This window comes from Notothenia rossii, assembly GCF_949606895.1.
Source record: "Notothenia rossii genome assembly, chromosome: 4".
Classification (NCBI taxonomy): Eukaryota; Metazoa; Chordata; class Actinopteri; order Perciformes; family Nototheniidae; genus Notothenia; species Notothenia rossii.
In genome coordinates this window covers 3,990,053-4,006,525 of record NC_136902.1, presented here as the reverse complement: position 1 = coordinate 4,006,525, position 16,473 = coordinate 3,990,053, and the positions used below count along the sequence as shown (strand labels likewise).

The window sequence follows — 16,473 nt, the reverse complement described above, 5'->3', positions numbered from 1 at the left end:
ACGCTCTGTGATATCAGAGCCGCAAAACAATTTGCAATAATCACATGTAGTGTGTGAGTCATTTGATAACAGACAGAGTGTTATGTGAAGCGATGAAGAGCATTTAACTGAGGATTGCTGTGTTTATTTTCATTACAGCACACGCCCTCAAAAACTCTAAATGCTTCTCGGCTCATTGAGAAGTTTTGGTCATTCCCAAACTGCTCGAGAGGGGAGGAAACAAGGAGGGGATTTCTGGTCCATTCAGGGTCCTCTTGCCTCTCATTGGTTGAACGCTGATTCCATCTCGGGACAGAAAACAAGTCTATGGGATCATCAGTTATCTGTGCAAAAGTAAACTGTGGGAGTGGTGACATACCCCAACAAGCCACGTGCAAAATGCATATTTCATTGTATAGGTAATAAATATTATATGTGACCTCATTCACACAACATTAATCCTTAGCTTTGAGTTAAAAAAAGGAAATGTTTTGAATTATTTTGACTAGACTCTTTTTCTCAACATTAATTTGACTGTGATTTATTTTTTCGTGAATTCTAACATTAAAGTTGTACTCGTAAATCTGCTGGTATGTATTAACGTATTTGTAAGCATGGCCAATATAGACCTCATTCACACGAAGTTAATCCTGAAATTTGAGTAAAAGTAGAATTTGTGGACCATCGTAAAGGTTTTCATAAAATACTTTTTCTCAACATTTATTTGACGGTGATTGTTTTTTTTTAGTTGACATGAATTCTAACGTTATAGTTTTACTGATAAATGTGATTGATCTATTTGTATGCATGGTTCTAGTTAAACAAAGACATGATAATACTAATCAGAGGAACATATCCTAATGGTTTATCACAGACTGGTGTATGTGAAGGTTTAGTCAGTAACATTTTTGACACCTAATGTAATTAAAACATGTCGTGTAGTAATCATTATGTTATTTCTGTGGCATTTAAATAAAACCATAAACCCTTATTCCAACACAAACACATTCAGAAACAGGTGAAACGACTGCAGGAACTCACCGCCTTGGTGCACTGCACGTCCTTCCCCAGCAGCCAGTTGAGCTCCAGGTTTCCCTCGCCCTGGTAGCAGGACTGCAGGCGCTCCTTGATGCGAGCGTTGATGTCTTTGATGGTGAACACGCAGAGCGCCGAGTCGTCTGGCGGCCGGTGGAACTGCTTCTGTCCCTTCGAGAAGACGGTGAAGAGCACGTCGTCCGTGGCGCTGATGTTGAGCGAGGCGGCGAGGAGACGCCCCGGCTTTCCGAGGTTAGCGGCTTGAAGCAAACGGTATTCCACGCCGTTCTTCACACAGCCGATGGGCAAGGACACGTAGGAGTGGAACTTGCGATCGTCCTTGCAGAGGCGGACGATGCGCGACGTGTAGAAGAGGTCGTTGTTGGAGCCGCTCGACGACATGCTGTTCTCCGGCGTCTCCGGCTGCACCGTCAGGAAGTAAACAAAGCCGCCGCTGGCAAAGCCGTACACGTAGTAGATGTCGAAGTGAGACACCAGAGCCAGAGTGTCCGACGGGATCTTGATGAGCGAGGACACAAAGTCGGTGTGCATCTCGTAGTCCAGCATGTCCGAAGACTCTGGATCCCGGGGCAGCTTCCGGCTGGAGATGGTGGGAAAGTAGTCCTGCTTCCCGTCCACCGCGGTGCCGATGAACAGCGTGCCGTCCTGGCCCTGCGACGGCACGATGACGCCGTACATGGTGCCCGTCTGGTTCACGCTGGAGAGGTAGTGCTCCTTCTTGTGGGACGGCTCCACTAGGATGAAGAGGTCGTCCAATCGGAGGAGTTTACAGACACCCTGGTAGAGGCTGCCGCACGCGAGCAGCCGGTTCTGGGAGTAATCGATGAGCAGGAGCTTGTTGACGTTGTTGGTGGAGACCAGGGGCTCGGAGCAGGGCTGGACGATCAGGGGGGGGTAGCAGGCCTTGTTGTCGTCCTCCGGGCCGGTATCATGTGACACCAGGAGGGTCAGGTTGCCCGAGAGCTTGTAGACACGGTTAACGGCTCCGATGTACAGTGCACCTGTTGTCTGGTGGACCGTCAGGTGGTTGAAGAGCCAGTCCCGACGCTCAGGGTGGAAAGTAGTGAATGTTTGCCCAGTGCAGAAAGCGGGGGCCGCTAAGAGCCAGAAGCCAATCAGAGTGGCTAACGCTCCAACTTTAGGGTCCGCTGATAAAGTCCTGCGTGAAGCCCGCCGGCCCTCCATGGTTAACGGCTCCGCGAGGAAACTGGAAGCAGAGAAAATGGACGACGGGAAGAAGAAGAGAGGGGACCGTTGCCTTTTTTGTTCTGAAGGCTAACGTGCGGGTCAAATCTCCTCGGGGGTCTTCACATGTTTCTGGAAAACAAAACAAAAAGAACGAGTGTTAGATATCACAGTATGACTAAACATCCTGCGGAGGAAACACGTCTGACTCAAGTGGAAAACGCTCTTCATTAGCTTTCACTGTTGGAAGAGGTCAGCGGTCATCCTCAGTGAGGCGATGAGCTGCAGAGGAGACAATGAGAGGAAGCCATAACGCTGCAGAGGAGCCGCTGGACACGGAGAGGCAGGTTACAAGAAGGGAAATGATCCTGAACTGACTCAAACTGACACACAGTGAGACAGCACTCTAACAACTCAACCCCACAAACAGTCTGGGAGGAGTCTTTGCAATGACTCATCAGACTTAAAGAGGCCCTAATACGCTTTTTGGGGGGTTCCCTTTTTCTTTACCTCCAGAACATTGTTACATCACTCTGTAACACTTGCACTTCTATTGGCTAGCACTCCAACCCATTGTACGTGATAGGCTAAGGGGCGGGTCATCTCTAAGCAGGTTGACCAATCACAACAGAGACGTCCAGCTAACCAATCTGAGCAGACTGGGCTCTGGTTTCGGACAGAGGGTGAAAAGAGGTGCTGCAGCACAGGCAGTATGAAAAAAATAAGGAGATACTTTAAAATACAGACACTACATACTGATATACACCTGAACGTCAGCAGGAGAGGACTCTTTAAAGTAGAGACACTACATACTGATATACACCTGAACATCAGCAGGAGAGGACTCTTTAAAGTAGAGACACTACATACTGATATACACCTGAACATCAGCAGGAGAGGACTCTTTAAAGTAGAGACACTACATACTGATATACACCTGAGCATCAGCAGGAGAGGACTCTTTAAAGTAGAGACACTACATACTGATATACACCTGAACATCAGCAGGAGAGGACTCACACATACTGACTAATTCAAGCTTAAGTTTCTAGACGCGTAACACTGTAGTCTTAAGGAGGTATAATTAACATTTGCACATTATCATGACATAAAAGAGAGCCCTGATGTTGTTATTTTCATGCTTAACTAAAAGTATTACTTTGATTTCAACCTTTAAAAATCTTACAATAACAATAATGTGTGACCATATCCTAACCTTGAATACATATTTGGATGAAAGCGCCGAAAATCCAACCATAACTGGACTAGATAAGCCCCTCTAACGAGCAAACAGCTGAAACTGTTGTCTCTCAACCCAGTTATCTTTTTTCTCTTTTCTACATCCATCTATAGAAAAACATACATCAGGCTCAGTCTGCCATTCATCCCTCACTCTGAGCCACAGAGACCGTGAGTCCGTCCACAGCACTTCATTATCCCGGCCAGTGGCAAAGCTAGGCCTGGATCTTATTACTGGAACAAAGTGAGAACAAATTGGAGCCACTTCCTCACACACCCCCATCCCCTCCCCTCGCTCTGTGCCCTTTGAGGCTTTCTACAGAAGTCTGAACCTTTTAATTCTTCTAAAACATTTCTATTACGTTCTTTATTATCCTTTTTATGCTATTCATCTCCTGCTGACACGATTAAAACGGTAAAGGGATTAATCTCCAGCGGGAAAAACAATCACGTTTTGAATCTGCACACGGCTCCTCCGTAGAGTAGGTTGCCTCGTTCTTTATTATTATTATCAGAGAGCTCCATCAGAAACGAGCGTCGGAGGGTTAACAAGTGGAGACAATGGCAGAGCATCCCAAAATGAAGTATGATTAGGCGTAGCGATCCAACAAGGCTAATTACCGCGGAGGTAAGCTGGGGATCGGCACGGGGACGCCGGAGGGGGGGGGCTCGGCGTGTCAGAGACGGACCTGCATCGTTTGTCACGCTTTCCACATTTGCATTTTTTTCCAGCAGTGGGGGTGCAGGGAATCAAGGGTGAGAGATGCGGAGAGAATTAACAAACACCTTGAGATAGAAGAAAAAGGAGAGCAGGGCAGCACGGGTTGGAAAAATAACTAATTAAGAATATTTGACTGATGTTGCAATTATGATATGATTTGCAATATTGGAAGAAATTTTTATATTAAGCTAAAATATTCTTATAATCATTTAAATTATTAAATGGACACTATTCTGCTCATTTTCAGGTTCATCAGTATGTAGAGTCTCTACTTTAAAGAGTCCTCTCCTGCTGATGTTCAGGTGTATATCAGTATGTAGAGTCTCTACTTTAAAGAGTCCTCTCCTGCTGATGTTCAGGTGTATATCAGTATGTAGTGTCTCTACTTTAAAGAGTCCTCTCCTGCTGATGTTCAGGTGTATATCAGTATGTAGAGTCTCTACTTTAAAGAGTCCTCTCCTGCTGATGTTCAGGTGTATATCAGTATGTAGTATCTCTACTTTAAAGAGTCCTCTCCTGCTGATGTTCAGGTGTATATCAGCATGTAGTGTCTCTACTTTAAAGAGTCCTCTCCTGCTGATGTTCAGGTGTATATCAGTATGTAGTGTCTCTACTTTAAAGAGTCCTCTCCTGCTGATGTTCAGGTGTATATCAGTATGTAGTGTCTCTACTTTAAAGAGTCCTCTCCTGCTGATGTTCAGGTGTATATCAGTATGTAGTGTCTCTACTTTAAAGAGTCCTCTCCTGCTGATGTTCAGGTGTATATCAGTATGTAGTGTCTCTACTTTAAAGAGTCCTCTCCTGCTGATGTTCAGGTGTATATCAGTATGTAGTGTCTCTACTTTAAAGAGTCCTCTCCTGCTGATGTTCAGGTGTATATCAGTATGTAGTGTCTCTACTTTAAAGAGTCCTCTCCTGCTGATGTTCAGGTGTATATCAGCATGTAGTGTCTCTACTTTAAAGAGTCCTCTCCTGCTGATGTTCAGGTGTATATCAGCATGTAGTGTCTCTACTGTGACATGTCTCCATGCTTTAATGTTTAATGTAAAAATGCTCTTATTGTTCTCATACTGTCTGTGCTGCAGCACCTCTTTTCACCCAATTTAAATTGACATGCACCAAAACCCTACGGGAGACGAAAACCCCCAAAAGCAGAATAATAGGGCCCCTTTAAAATAACCACATTGAGGATTGAAACCAAACGAGGCTATCTGTCTACTGATGTGTGTAGGTTTGGACTTTCTTAGTCCGTACTTTGATTTTGATTAAAAAAAAACATGATTTATCGTGCAGCCACTTCAGCCACTTTTGGAGGTTTGATTTGCTGATGTGTGTCTGCCCTTTCGAGCCCTTATTCCAGATTTGGTAAGGACCTCCCGACCCCCACCCCCTTCACCCCCGTTTGATCAACGGGTGCGCTAGTCAGCTCAGACTTAAATATAGACCCTCGGGGAGCGTATTGATCCAGGCGTCCATAAACACGGCTCCTAAGGCCCGGTCAAGCTGTTCCAGGCGTGTGTGAGGCGCTCCGTCCCAGAAGCACTTTATTAGCATGGTCATAAAAGTGCCATTGCTTCTGAAAAAAAAGCAGAAAGCAACCCCCCCCCTTCTCTCGTACAGCTGCCTGCACGCTGCCATGCTCCTTTGTTTGAGTTTGTACATGCTAGAGGTGCAAAGTGGATCCCTTTGGAGGTATAATCAGCCTCCTGCTGAGCCAGCGCTCTGCACAAGCCCCGCAGCCTTTTGCCCTTTAGAGCTCCCGCTACACCCCCGCCCCTTAATCGTATGTGTGCATACAACATTTACTCCCATCCATCTTTCTCTTCCTCGCCTTTTTTCTGCCTCTCCTGCCCCTCAGATGTATGCATGGGTCCCTCATGTTGGGGGCAACAGCTGCAGAGGCACTGCACGCTGTAAATAAAGGTTATCCTTTCAGACAGCTCCAGGAGATGTCTTTGTTTGAAGTGATTGCATGACCAGCCCTTTGTTGCACTTGACAGACACTGCTCTGTGCCGTGCAGCCGACGCGTCGACTTTAAAAGAAGAAGAAACAACGCCGCATAAGCCTTTCAACGCTTCCTGTTGTTTATGACGAGTCAGAATTAGCGAGGAGCAAATTAACATATAAATGCAACCAGGAGTGATTCATGCTGAGACTGTTACCTAGTGACCCAGAAGAACAGGAGGGCATGACCGAGGGAAAGTCAGCACACTACCTCAGCAGTGTTTGAACACACAGAGAACAGATGTCATCAGAAAACACATCCTGCTTCTGACAAACTGTCAACAACTCAAGCGTGTTACATCACATAGCCTACGAATATAAAGAATCCATCAGGATCATTGCGCTTCCATCCTCATCCCACAGTCTCTTTGGCAGAGGCAGGGAAAGAGAGACTCACATTCCTGCACATGCACAGGCTGTGATCATGGCTCGGAGGAAAGCCAGGTTTTTTGTTTGTGTAGCAAAACTTCCCAAACATAATGAACAGTCAGGCACACGGAGCGGTGTTTTGGCTCGCTGTTAGCCGCGAAGCTTCTGAGCGTTGTTCAACAAACCGGTCCCTGAGCGGAGCTGCGTTGTGTCTGATTATCTCGTGAAAAGACGAAGCAGGAATGAGAGAATATGACCTGAAGAGCTTTGCAACCCGTGGCTTGAACAGAGCCAGAATCTGGATTTAGGAAGTGGCCTCTGGATCAGAAGCAGCCGTCAAACCTCTGTGTCCCTAAAACAGGAAGCAGGTCTTTTCATTTGTATTCTCCCTCTTCGTCACCATATCCTAAGCTTCTTAACAATGACAGCCACATTTCCTTGATCTCTCGAATTCATATTTACAACATAAACCAGAAATCCGTTTACGCAGCTGTACATCCATTGTTGTTGGATGGGAGAAGAAAAAAGGCAGACTGTGATTTCACGCCTTGGATTAATGCGTTATCCCCTGAGTCATTAATGTAAAGCGTGAAATCCTAATGCTTAAGGAGAAGTGATACACAGCACGTTAAAGAGACAGCTCGGAACACAACAAACGTTTTGCTCATGGACGTGGATGTGTTGAGGGTGAACACAGGAGGGGTACTGGAACACATTCATTGATCAATTTAATCCATAATCCTAATTCCGATATCAGCCATCACCGATTTCTACTCCGTTAAGCTCTTTCTAATATACACACACACACACACACCCCCACACACACACACACACACACACACACACACACACACACACACACACACACACACACACACACACACACACACACACACACACACACGTGAGTGACATCATCCAATCAGAGCAGACACCATGGAAACCTTTGATCTCTGGGTTTACACACACAGGTGTTTGTAAACATTCAATCACTACTACTTACATTTTCAGCACTAGATGGGAAACTTTCAAATGTTTCAAAATATGTTATACTTTTTAAAATATTCAGCTTTTTAAAGTCTTTTTTTTAACATGGAAGTCATTGCAATGCATTTGAGCTGTAACAATACACACACACACACACACACACACACACACACACACACACACACACACACACACACACACACACACACACACACACACACACACACACACACACACACACACACACACACACACACACACACACACACACACACACACACACACACACACACACACACACACACACACACACACACACACACACACACCACTTCAGGGGACATTACATTGATTTACATGCTTTTCCTGGAGACTATAACCCTAACCAAGTCTTCACTCTAAAATTAATGATTCCTCATTATGTCCCCATAAGGGAGGCGAGTCCCCACACGTGACTGTGTAAACAGATTTAGGTCCCCACAAGGATAGTAATGCTCGGACACACACACACGTTTTGTTTTCTTTTATGTCTCCATGTTGTTATTTAATATTTAATATAATCTCCTTCTTCTTCCATAGGAGCCCATCAAACAGCCATTAGACGAAGAGGTGAGTCCATTAGTCTTCTCTGTGTGAGGAGCAGAGATAATGAGAGACTTTCTCCAGCTGTTGAGCCGGAGTTATATTCATACTTCCTTTGTCTCAATAGGAAATGGATTCCTCTGTTCCAGCGCCAGCTCCCATCCGTCGGCTTCCAAGAAAACCCTCCTCTGAATCCTCCATCCAGCAGGAAATGACACAGAAGCAAAGTAACACCCTCAGAAACCAAAAGCATCTCCCTCCGCCTGCTGGGACGCTGCTGGAGCGTTTCCAATATGCTTAATGCTTCAAATGCCATCACATTAATGGAGGAAACTAGCTCGTAAAATCAGATTAGAGAGTCGCTGCTTCTGCTGCACGCTCCCTTTTCTAATCTGCTTTGTTTCTCTGCAGGCTCCGTGTGAGCTAGGCTCAGACCTACTGCTAAGAAAGTGTGTAATTCAGAAGAAGAAGCAGCACAGGGAATGAATGCATAATTAAGCATGTGCTCTGAGGACACTCCAACTGAACACTTACGGTACGTCTACACTACAGGCATCGAAAAATGCTTTCAACGCTTCGCCCATTCACTTGAATGGGGTGACGTAGAAGATTTTTAATCTTCGCCGAACTGCATTGTGGGGAGCATGGCATGGCTTTGCAAGCATCACGAGCATCTATCGGCATCAGCCAATCAAATCCCGTTTATGCAAATCCCGCCAGTGCAAGCGCTAGCCAATCAAACCGCGTGCAAGCTGGGAGAGCCAGACCGCAGTTCATTTCCTCATATTCCAAACGAGATATTACGGTAGCAAATCAACCGGTTCTTTACGACCGGAACTATTTACCGGGATACAAACCGGAGGAACCAGGCATGGAGGGAGGTGGTAGAGACAGTGGGTGAAACTGGTAGGTTTTCGCCTGTTTGGAGAGTTTATATCCAGTTTACTTCGTTTTAACATTTCTATTGCTTTGTATGTCGGGGGCGGGAGATTCATGTGATTGGTTGTTGGTCGCTTTGCTCGCAAAAAATCGCCAAGCTTCAGACACGCCCAGCTTCAAGATTTTTTGATGCCTGTAGTGTAGACGGGCCGTTAGCATCGAGAATTCAACAGCACTGGAACGGTAGTATCAGGATACAAAAAAACGTATCCGCTTACAGTTACAAAATAAAATAAATCAGATTGCTTCCACTTAATACCTTGCACTCATTGTGTCACAGAGGATGTGATCGTATTGGACTTCTAGGTGCAGGGATTTCTTCGTCAAAGAAAGCCGTAAATACACGTTTTCATTTCTTGTGTTTACCAGAAATGTGACTTACAAATGCTCGAAAAATAAATTATAAAATAACTTCGTAGGCTAAGACCAAATGACTTGTCCACAATTAAGCAGAAAAACTTGAAATCTTGCCAAGTATATTTGCTATAAGACATAATAACTTCAGAAGTCACACTGCAGTGAGATATCGGGTCTTGTTTTTGGATAATGCATCATCTTGTTAAGTCAAATAATTTTATTTTGAGTTGTATCAAATATGTTTGTACATATTTATTCTAAAATCACCAACTAACATCAGAAAAACAGAAAACCTTTGAGCATTTACGGCTTATATCGTAACACAACATCTCCTGAGTCTAGTCAAAAATAGTTCAGAATGAGTTCTCCGGCTAATTACAAGATCTGGTTTATCTAAATATCACTTCTTATTTCAAGAAATCTTACCAAGCACATTTCCACTTGGTCTATTGAAAGATTGTTTTTACTTATTTCAAGTGAAAACAGCTTGTTTTCATTAGTCTTTAACTTGTTTTTGGAGCAGCTGAACACTTTGAATCCAGAATTCAACAGCACCGGAACGGGATTACGTTATCAGGATCCAAAAACGTGATTCGCCAACAGTTACAAAATAAAATAAATCAGATTACCGATACATTTCTTAAACTTGTCGGTTGCTAGCAGGATTACTTTACAGGTAATTGTAACTAGAGATGTCCCGATCCGATCACGTGATCGGGGATCGGGGCCGATCAGGTGATTTTCAAAAGATCGGAATCGGGAGGAAAAAAATCGGGGATCGGGATTTTTTTTTAAAAAAATTTTTATAAATACTTTTTTTTTTACTTTGTATTCAATGTTACAAAACAAAAATGACCATGTTCAAGTCTTAAAGTCATCCTGAGGCCTTAGTTTTGGTTTCAAATGACACAACATCATGTATGTGTTTCTTCTTTGGGGCTTGTTCTCATAGACCTGGTTGCTTATTTCTCTCAAATCTGGCAACAGAGTGGGCGCAGTGTCTAATTGTAGCAGTAAGCTAACGAGTACTGAAAGCTTTATTTTGTTTTGATCCAATGCTGCACAACTGAACTGATCCAATGCTGCTGTGAAAGAAAGAAGCTATATCCATGTTGGATAGAATATCACATTTAAATAAAAAAATAACCTTAAGGGACAACTTGAATGCTTTTTTTTCTCTTAATGCATTGCATAAAGATCGGATCGGGAAAAATCGGTATCGGCAAATTGTCAAAATCAAATGATCGGAATCAAAAAAAGGTGATCGGGACATCCCTAATTGTAACAGATTACATTACATGTCACTTGTTAGACGCTTTTATCCAAAGCGACTTCCATACTCAATACTGTGGACAATCCCCACAGGAGCAATTTAGGGTGAAGTGTCTCAGGGACACAACGACATGCTGACTGCAGTGGGGTTTGAACCTGTGACCATCTGATCCCAACACCTATGGACAACCCACTACGCCACACGCCTCCCTACATGTTAAAGCGACCCTCAGTCTGACTTCATTCAGAGTTATTAATCAAATGGGATTATCTAAACACACATGTTCAAGAGAAGCGTCATGAAACGGGAATAATGGAGTCTCTGCATGGCTTCTTATCCCTGAATGCAAACATGGGCACGTGCGGGTAATCTCTCCCTTTAACCTCATCTTTAGGTCCCCCAAACACACACTTGAAACTCTGTGTGAGCAAACACACACTGGTATTACGCCTCAGACCTCTGACATGCACTGAGAGAGATTACTCAGCCATTGTTATTGAAATGGTTTCCCCTCCCCACATCCACTCAAAGGCCCAGATAGACATCCGACACACAGGAACATACATTATGTTGTTCCTCAATCTGTGTTTCTGCTGACACACTCACAGTGCCCCTCTTATGAAGTCGAATCCTGATCTTCCTCTACACTTCCTCTTCGTCATCATCATCGCTGTCTGTCATCCCCCTGAAAGCAGCTTTCTATTACCACGTATTTCCATAAATCTGAATTGTAAACGGAGGCCTCGTCGAGGAGTGAGCGAATTCTCGGCGGGCGAAGAAAATAAACAGAGAGGATGTCAGCGGAGGGCTCAGACACACACACACACACACACACACACACACACACACACACACACACACACACACACACACACACACACACACACACACACACACACACACACACACACACACACACACACACACACACACACACACACACACACACACACACACACACACACACACACACACACACACACACACACACACACACACACACACACACACACACACACGGAGTAGATCAGGCGCTTTGATTGACACCATACACAATCTATCAAACCCTTAAGCCTCCCTGAAGCTCGCTGCAGCTTCCTGTCACTCCAGCTGAACAGGAAGTGGGCGGATGCAGCATGAGGTGTTTCAGAGGCTGGAGGATTGAGAATAAATCATGTCTGTATAAATTATTAAGGACAGGAGAAATGGAGGCACGCTGGGGCTCGAGATTACATCTGAATCTCAGGCAAACAGAAGGAATTTCAAATATAACATCATCGTTGGGATTATGTCACAGACATTTCTTTCACTGGAGTGCAACTGAACATGTTAGCCGTAGGAAGAAGAGCTCTGAAAAGCCTCACTTAAAATATTCTGTTATCATACTGTAAGTCTTTTGGAAATGAATGAAAACTACTTCATAAAATAGACAAAAAAATCTAATCTACACTGAACAAAAATATAAACGCAACTCTTTTGTTTTTGCTCCCGTTTTTCATGAGATGAACTCAAAGATCTAAAACATTTTCTATCTACTCAAAATAACCATTTCTCTCAAATATTGTTCATAAATCTGAAAAACTCTGTGATAGTGAGCACTTCTCCTTTGCCGAGATAATCCATCCCACCTCACAGGTGTGGCATATCAAGATGCTGATTAGACAGCATGATTATTGCACAGGTGTGCCTTAGGCTGGCCCCAATAAAAGGCCACTCTGGAACGTGCAGTTTTGCTTTATTGGGGGGGTCTGGGGGGGTCCGAAAACCAGTCAGTATCTGGTGTGAGGGGTAGGATTAGGGTTAGGGTAATGTTGTGAATCGAGTGGCCTGTGTTCGTCGTCCATAACATACGCCTGCCCATACCATAACCCCACCACCACCATGGACCACTCGATTCACAACATTACCCTAACCCTAACCCTCACACCAGATACTGACTGGTTTGCGGACCCCCCCAGACCCCCCCAATAAAGCAAAACTGCACGTTTCAGAGTGGCCTTTTATTGTGGCCAGCCTAAGGCACACCTGTGCAATAATCATGCTGTCTAATCAGCATCTTGATATGCCACACCTGTGAGGGGGGATGGATTATCTCGGCAAAGGAGAAGTGCTCACTATCACACATTTTTTCAGATTTGTGAACAATGAGAGAAATGGTTATTTTGTGTATGTAGAATTTTTAGATCTTTGAGTTCATCTCATGAAAAACGGGAGCAAAAACAAAAGTGTTGCATTTATATTTTTGTTCAGTGTAGTTATGACCAAAATGAATTAGTAGAATAATTGACAAATGGATATAAAAAATGTATAAAAGGTAAAATCCAGCCACTGATTTTAACCATAAATGACACTTTATCAACCCCAGAATGATGCATTCATTGGCCAATATCTTTTTCAGATTGTGTCACAGAGGATGTGATCTTGTTCGACTTTTAGGTGCAGGGATTGTTTTGTCAAAGACAGCCTTAAAAAACACTTTTTCATTTCAGAAATGTGCTACTTGCAAATGCTTGAAAAATGCATTATAATAATAATAATAATGGATTACATTTTTTATTAGAGCACTTTTACAGGTGCTCAAAGCGCTTTACAAATACACATTACACATATTAGACATGTAAGAGTCATCACTGTGGACATTACCCACAGGAGTAAATGCGGGTAAAGTGTCTTGCCCAAGGACACAACGGCCTGACGCAGTGGCGGCCGAGGTGGGATTCGAACTGGAGTTCACCAACGCCCCTTGATCTGATGACCAACGCACTGCGCCAAAACCGCCCCGAATTATAACATAACTTAGGGTGTAAAAAAAAAATTAGTCGTCTAAGACCAAATGACTGATTACTCACATGATCAACAGGATATCGAAATGATGAACTTGAAGCAGTTTAGTCAAATCACACTTGGATGATACGTTACATTTATCAGACTGCTTTCTTTCTCCTCAGATAATTGTACAGGAATGTTTTTGTCAATGAAAGCCTTAAAAGCATCGCTTAAAATGTGACTTGCAGATGTATGAAAAACGCATCAGAAAATGACTTCCTCTTATTTGGCTTGAAGAGGGCAGCCATAGTCCGATGTGTACTATGTTCTCCTCATCAAATAACATGCTGTGGGCAGTTTAGTGAAGCCACTCGTTAAAATGGTCACATTAGCACGAAGCATTACACTCCTCTTTTCCGTCAGATCTGTATCACATTTAAGAGTTGTTGGAGCGACAGATGGACTTGGCGGCCCTCTGTGTTCAGGGGGGCGGGGGGGGGGGGGGGGGGGGGGGGGGCAGCGGTGTGGACGAGCTGGCAGTCGTTCGTCCTGTGTGGAGCAGACTGGAATAAAATAAATGAGAGGCTCACTCTCTGAAATCTGATTACATAAACGGGAGGTCATTAACGTGATGCAGAGCGAACACGAAGAGAGAGAGAGAGAGAGAGAGAGAGAGAGAGAGAGAGAGAGAGAGAAAATACAAACACACACAATCCCAAACAAGAGCAGCAGGTGTGTGTGTGTGTGTGTGTATGTGTATGTGTATGTGTATGTGTGTGTGTGTGTGTGTGTGTGTGTGTGTGTGTGTGTGTGTGTGTGTGTGTGTGTGTGTGTGTGTGTGTGTGTGTGTGTGTGTGTGTGTGTGTGTATTCAATGGGCTCAAAATGCCACACAGTTTAATTCCAACAACTCAATATCACGTTAATAAATCGGTCTAGTTAGGAGGTCAAATGGGGTCATACTTCCCTCGAATATCTTTCTTTGAATTACTTTGAAAATATCTTCTTCAAACAAATGGGTTTATTCAAGTTTTTTTGCACAAAAACGACCTTTTAAAAGATGACATTTGAACACATCGTAACAACTTTAAATTTAACTGATGCTTATTTGACTAAAAGGAGCTTGAACCCACCATAATGTAACTCTATGGATCCTCTGTTTGCTGCTAACGGCTAACAGCTAAAAGCTAACAAGTAACCGCTAACAAATAACAGCTAAGAGCTAACCAGTTCAAAGCTAACGCTAACTAGCTCTCATCCAGCCCACTTAAACACAGATTTGTTCCTATCAGCCTTATCAGAGAAACGTTAGGCTACTTCCCCTTTCGCAAAAGCAATGTTTATTTTTTTGTTTTGTTTTGGTGAATCACATTTGATTGCCTAACAGTGTGATCACAGCCTTAGTCATTATATCCATTTTATGAATCATTAGTTATACAAAAACTCAAGCGCGTTTGACTTTGTGTGCATGAGAGCAGCAGCATTATGCAAGAGTGTGTCTGTGCGCTGGTGAGTGTGGAGGTATTTGCTCTCTTTACCCTCAGACTCTCCCTGCAGCGGGTTATCTGCCTGCAGCTGCCTCTGATAAACAAAGCTGGACTCTGACCTTTGCTGTGCGGCTGCCCAATCGGAGTAAGGCACCGAACCCTCTGTCAAATAATCATTCCAAATCCACAGATAAGCTGAAAAGAAAACACCACTCTGCAACTGAGCTGAGATGGGAGACTCCTTTCCAAGTGAAACATCGCCGGCTCAGGAAGGTAATAGTGATGAAGGAGAAAAACAATGGCTTCCATTTCAGTAGCTACACTGATTCTCCCCTCATTTGGGTCACTGGGATCAAGCTGCAGCTGGAGGAGGGAGGCGAGAGGAAAAGGGGGTCACAGAAATGCTGAACGATGGCCTGACTCTTAATGAACTTACTGAAACACAATCGGTTAATAACTGCCGTGTATACATATATTTTTAACCGTCACTATCTAACTACCACGAGAAGTGTTGCACCCATTGGATATAGAGAGCAAAAATTAAAATGATTATCTCTACTGTGGACAATTTATTTTGAAATAGATAAGCCATGTGTCCAATCCAAGTGATCCAGAGTCCACCAAAACTTCAAAATTTGACCCAAAATGAATCATAATCAGATGCTAGGGACGACAAATACGGCCTTTTTCTGGTTAAAACGGACTCTTATCCCGCGGTTTAAGCGTGCCGTGTCGTGCCGGGCCCGTTTTTGGTTGCGTTTCCACTAGGCCTAGTTCCGACCCGGGGCTACTTATTCACCTTCTTTTTTTTTTCTTCAAATCGTGGTTCTATCTGGGCCAACAAACAGGGCTGAGGCCGGCTGAGTTTGCTAAACTAGAGAGAATCGCTGGCAAGGGGGCTACAACTACATCAAGATGAACATATTTGACCGTGATTTAATTGTAATACACGTTTCAAAATGATGCCGAAGTAACAACATACTGATACCGGTTAGTAAAAACCATGAATGAATGCTTTGACAAGTCTGCAGACAGACGGCAGGCGAAAGACCTTTTAAAATGCGTGTTTTCTAAATGGAGATCGGCTAAGCTCACGCAGTATATGCTCCGACCGTCCACACTCACAACAACGGCCTACAGACAGAAACAAACCAGCGACTGTATTCTCCATGACAGAGACAGTCTGTGGTTTGGACTTGTTTAACTTCTGTCTAGTTTCTGAACAGATATGAGGAGCTGTGAGCTTGAGGGCTAACAGCTAACGCCTACTGCGTTACTATAGATACTACCCCAGTTCCTAAACTGTAATGGAAGCGCAGCATAAAGTTAGCCGGGCCTAACAAAACCGAGCGAGGCCTGCGGTGGAAATGCGCCATTATACTATTAACCTACTGTAACACAATCTGTTAATAACTGCATATAAACATATATTTTTCACTACTGTTTTCTGGCTGCTATCAGGAGAATCTCGTACTCTCGTTTTAACTACCACCGAGTCCAAAAAAACTTCAAAATGGACCCAAAAGGTA

The 16,473-nt window shown here is 43.8% G+C and overlaps 1 protein-coding gene across 1 annotated transcript in view; it reads right to left on the bottom strand.

The window, feature by feature from the left end:
• Positions 1-987: 987 nt before the first annotated feature.
• LOC307037691 (plexin-A2-like) overlaps positions 988-16,473 on the bottom strand; it is a gene marked incomplete at its 3' end in the record, with an annotated part of 137,282 nt that continues 121,796 nt past the window's right edge. Inside the window, exon 2 of the mRNA XM_079678748.1 lies at positions 988-2,352. Within this exon, the coding sequence (XP_079534874.1) occupies positions 988-2,220 (1,233 nt within the window). The 5' untranslated portion in view covers positions 2,221-2,352. The remainder of the gene's footprint in view (positions 2,353-16,473) is intronic.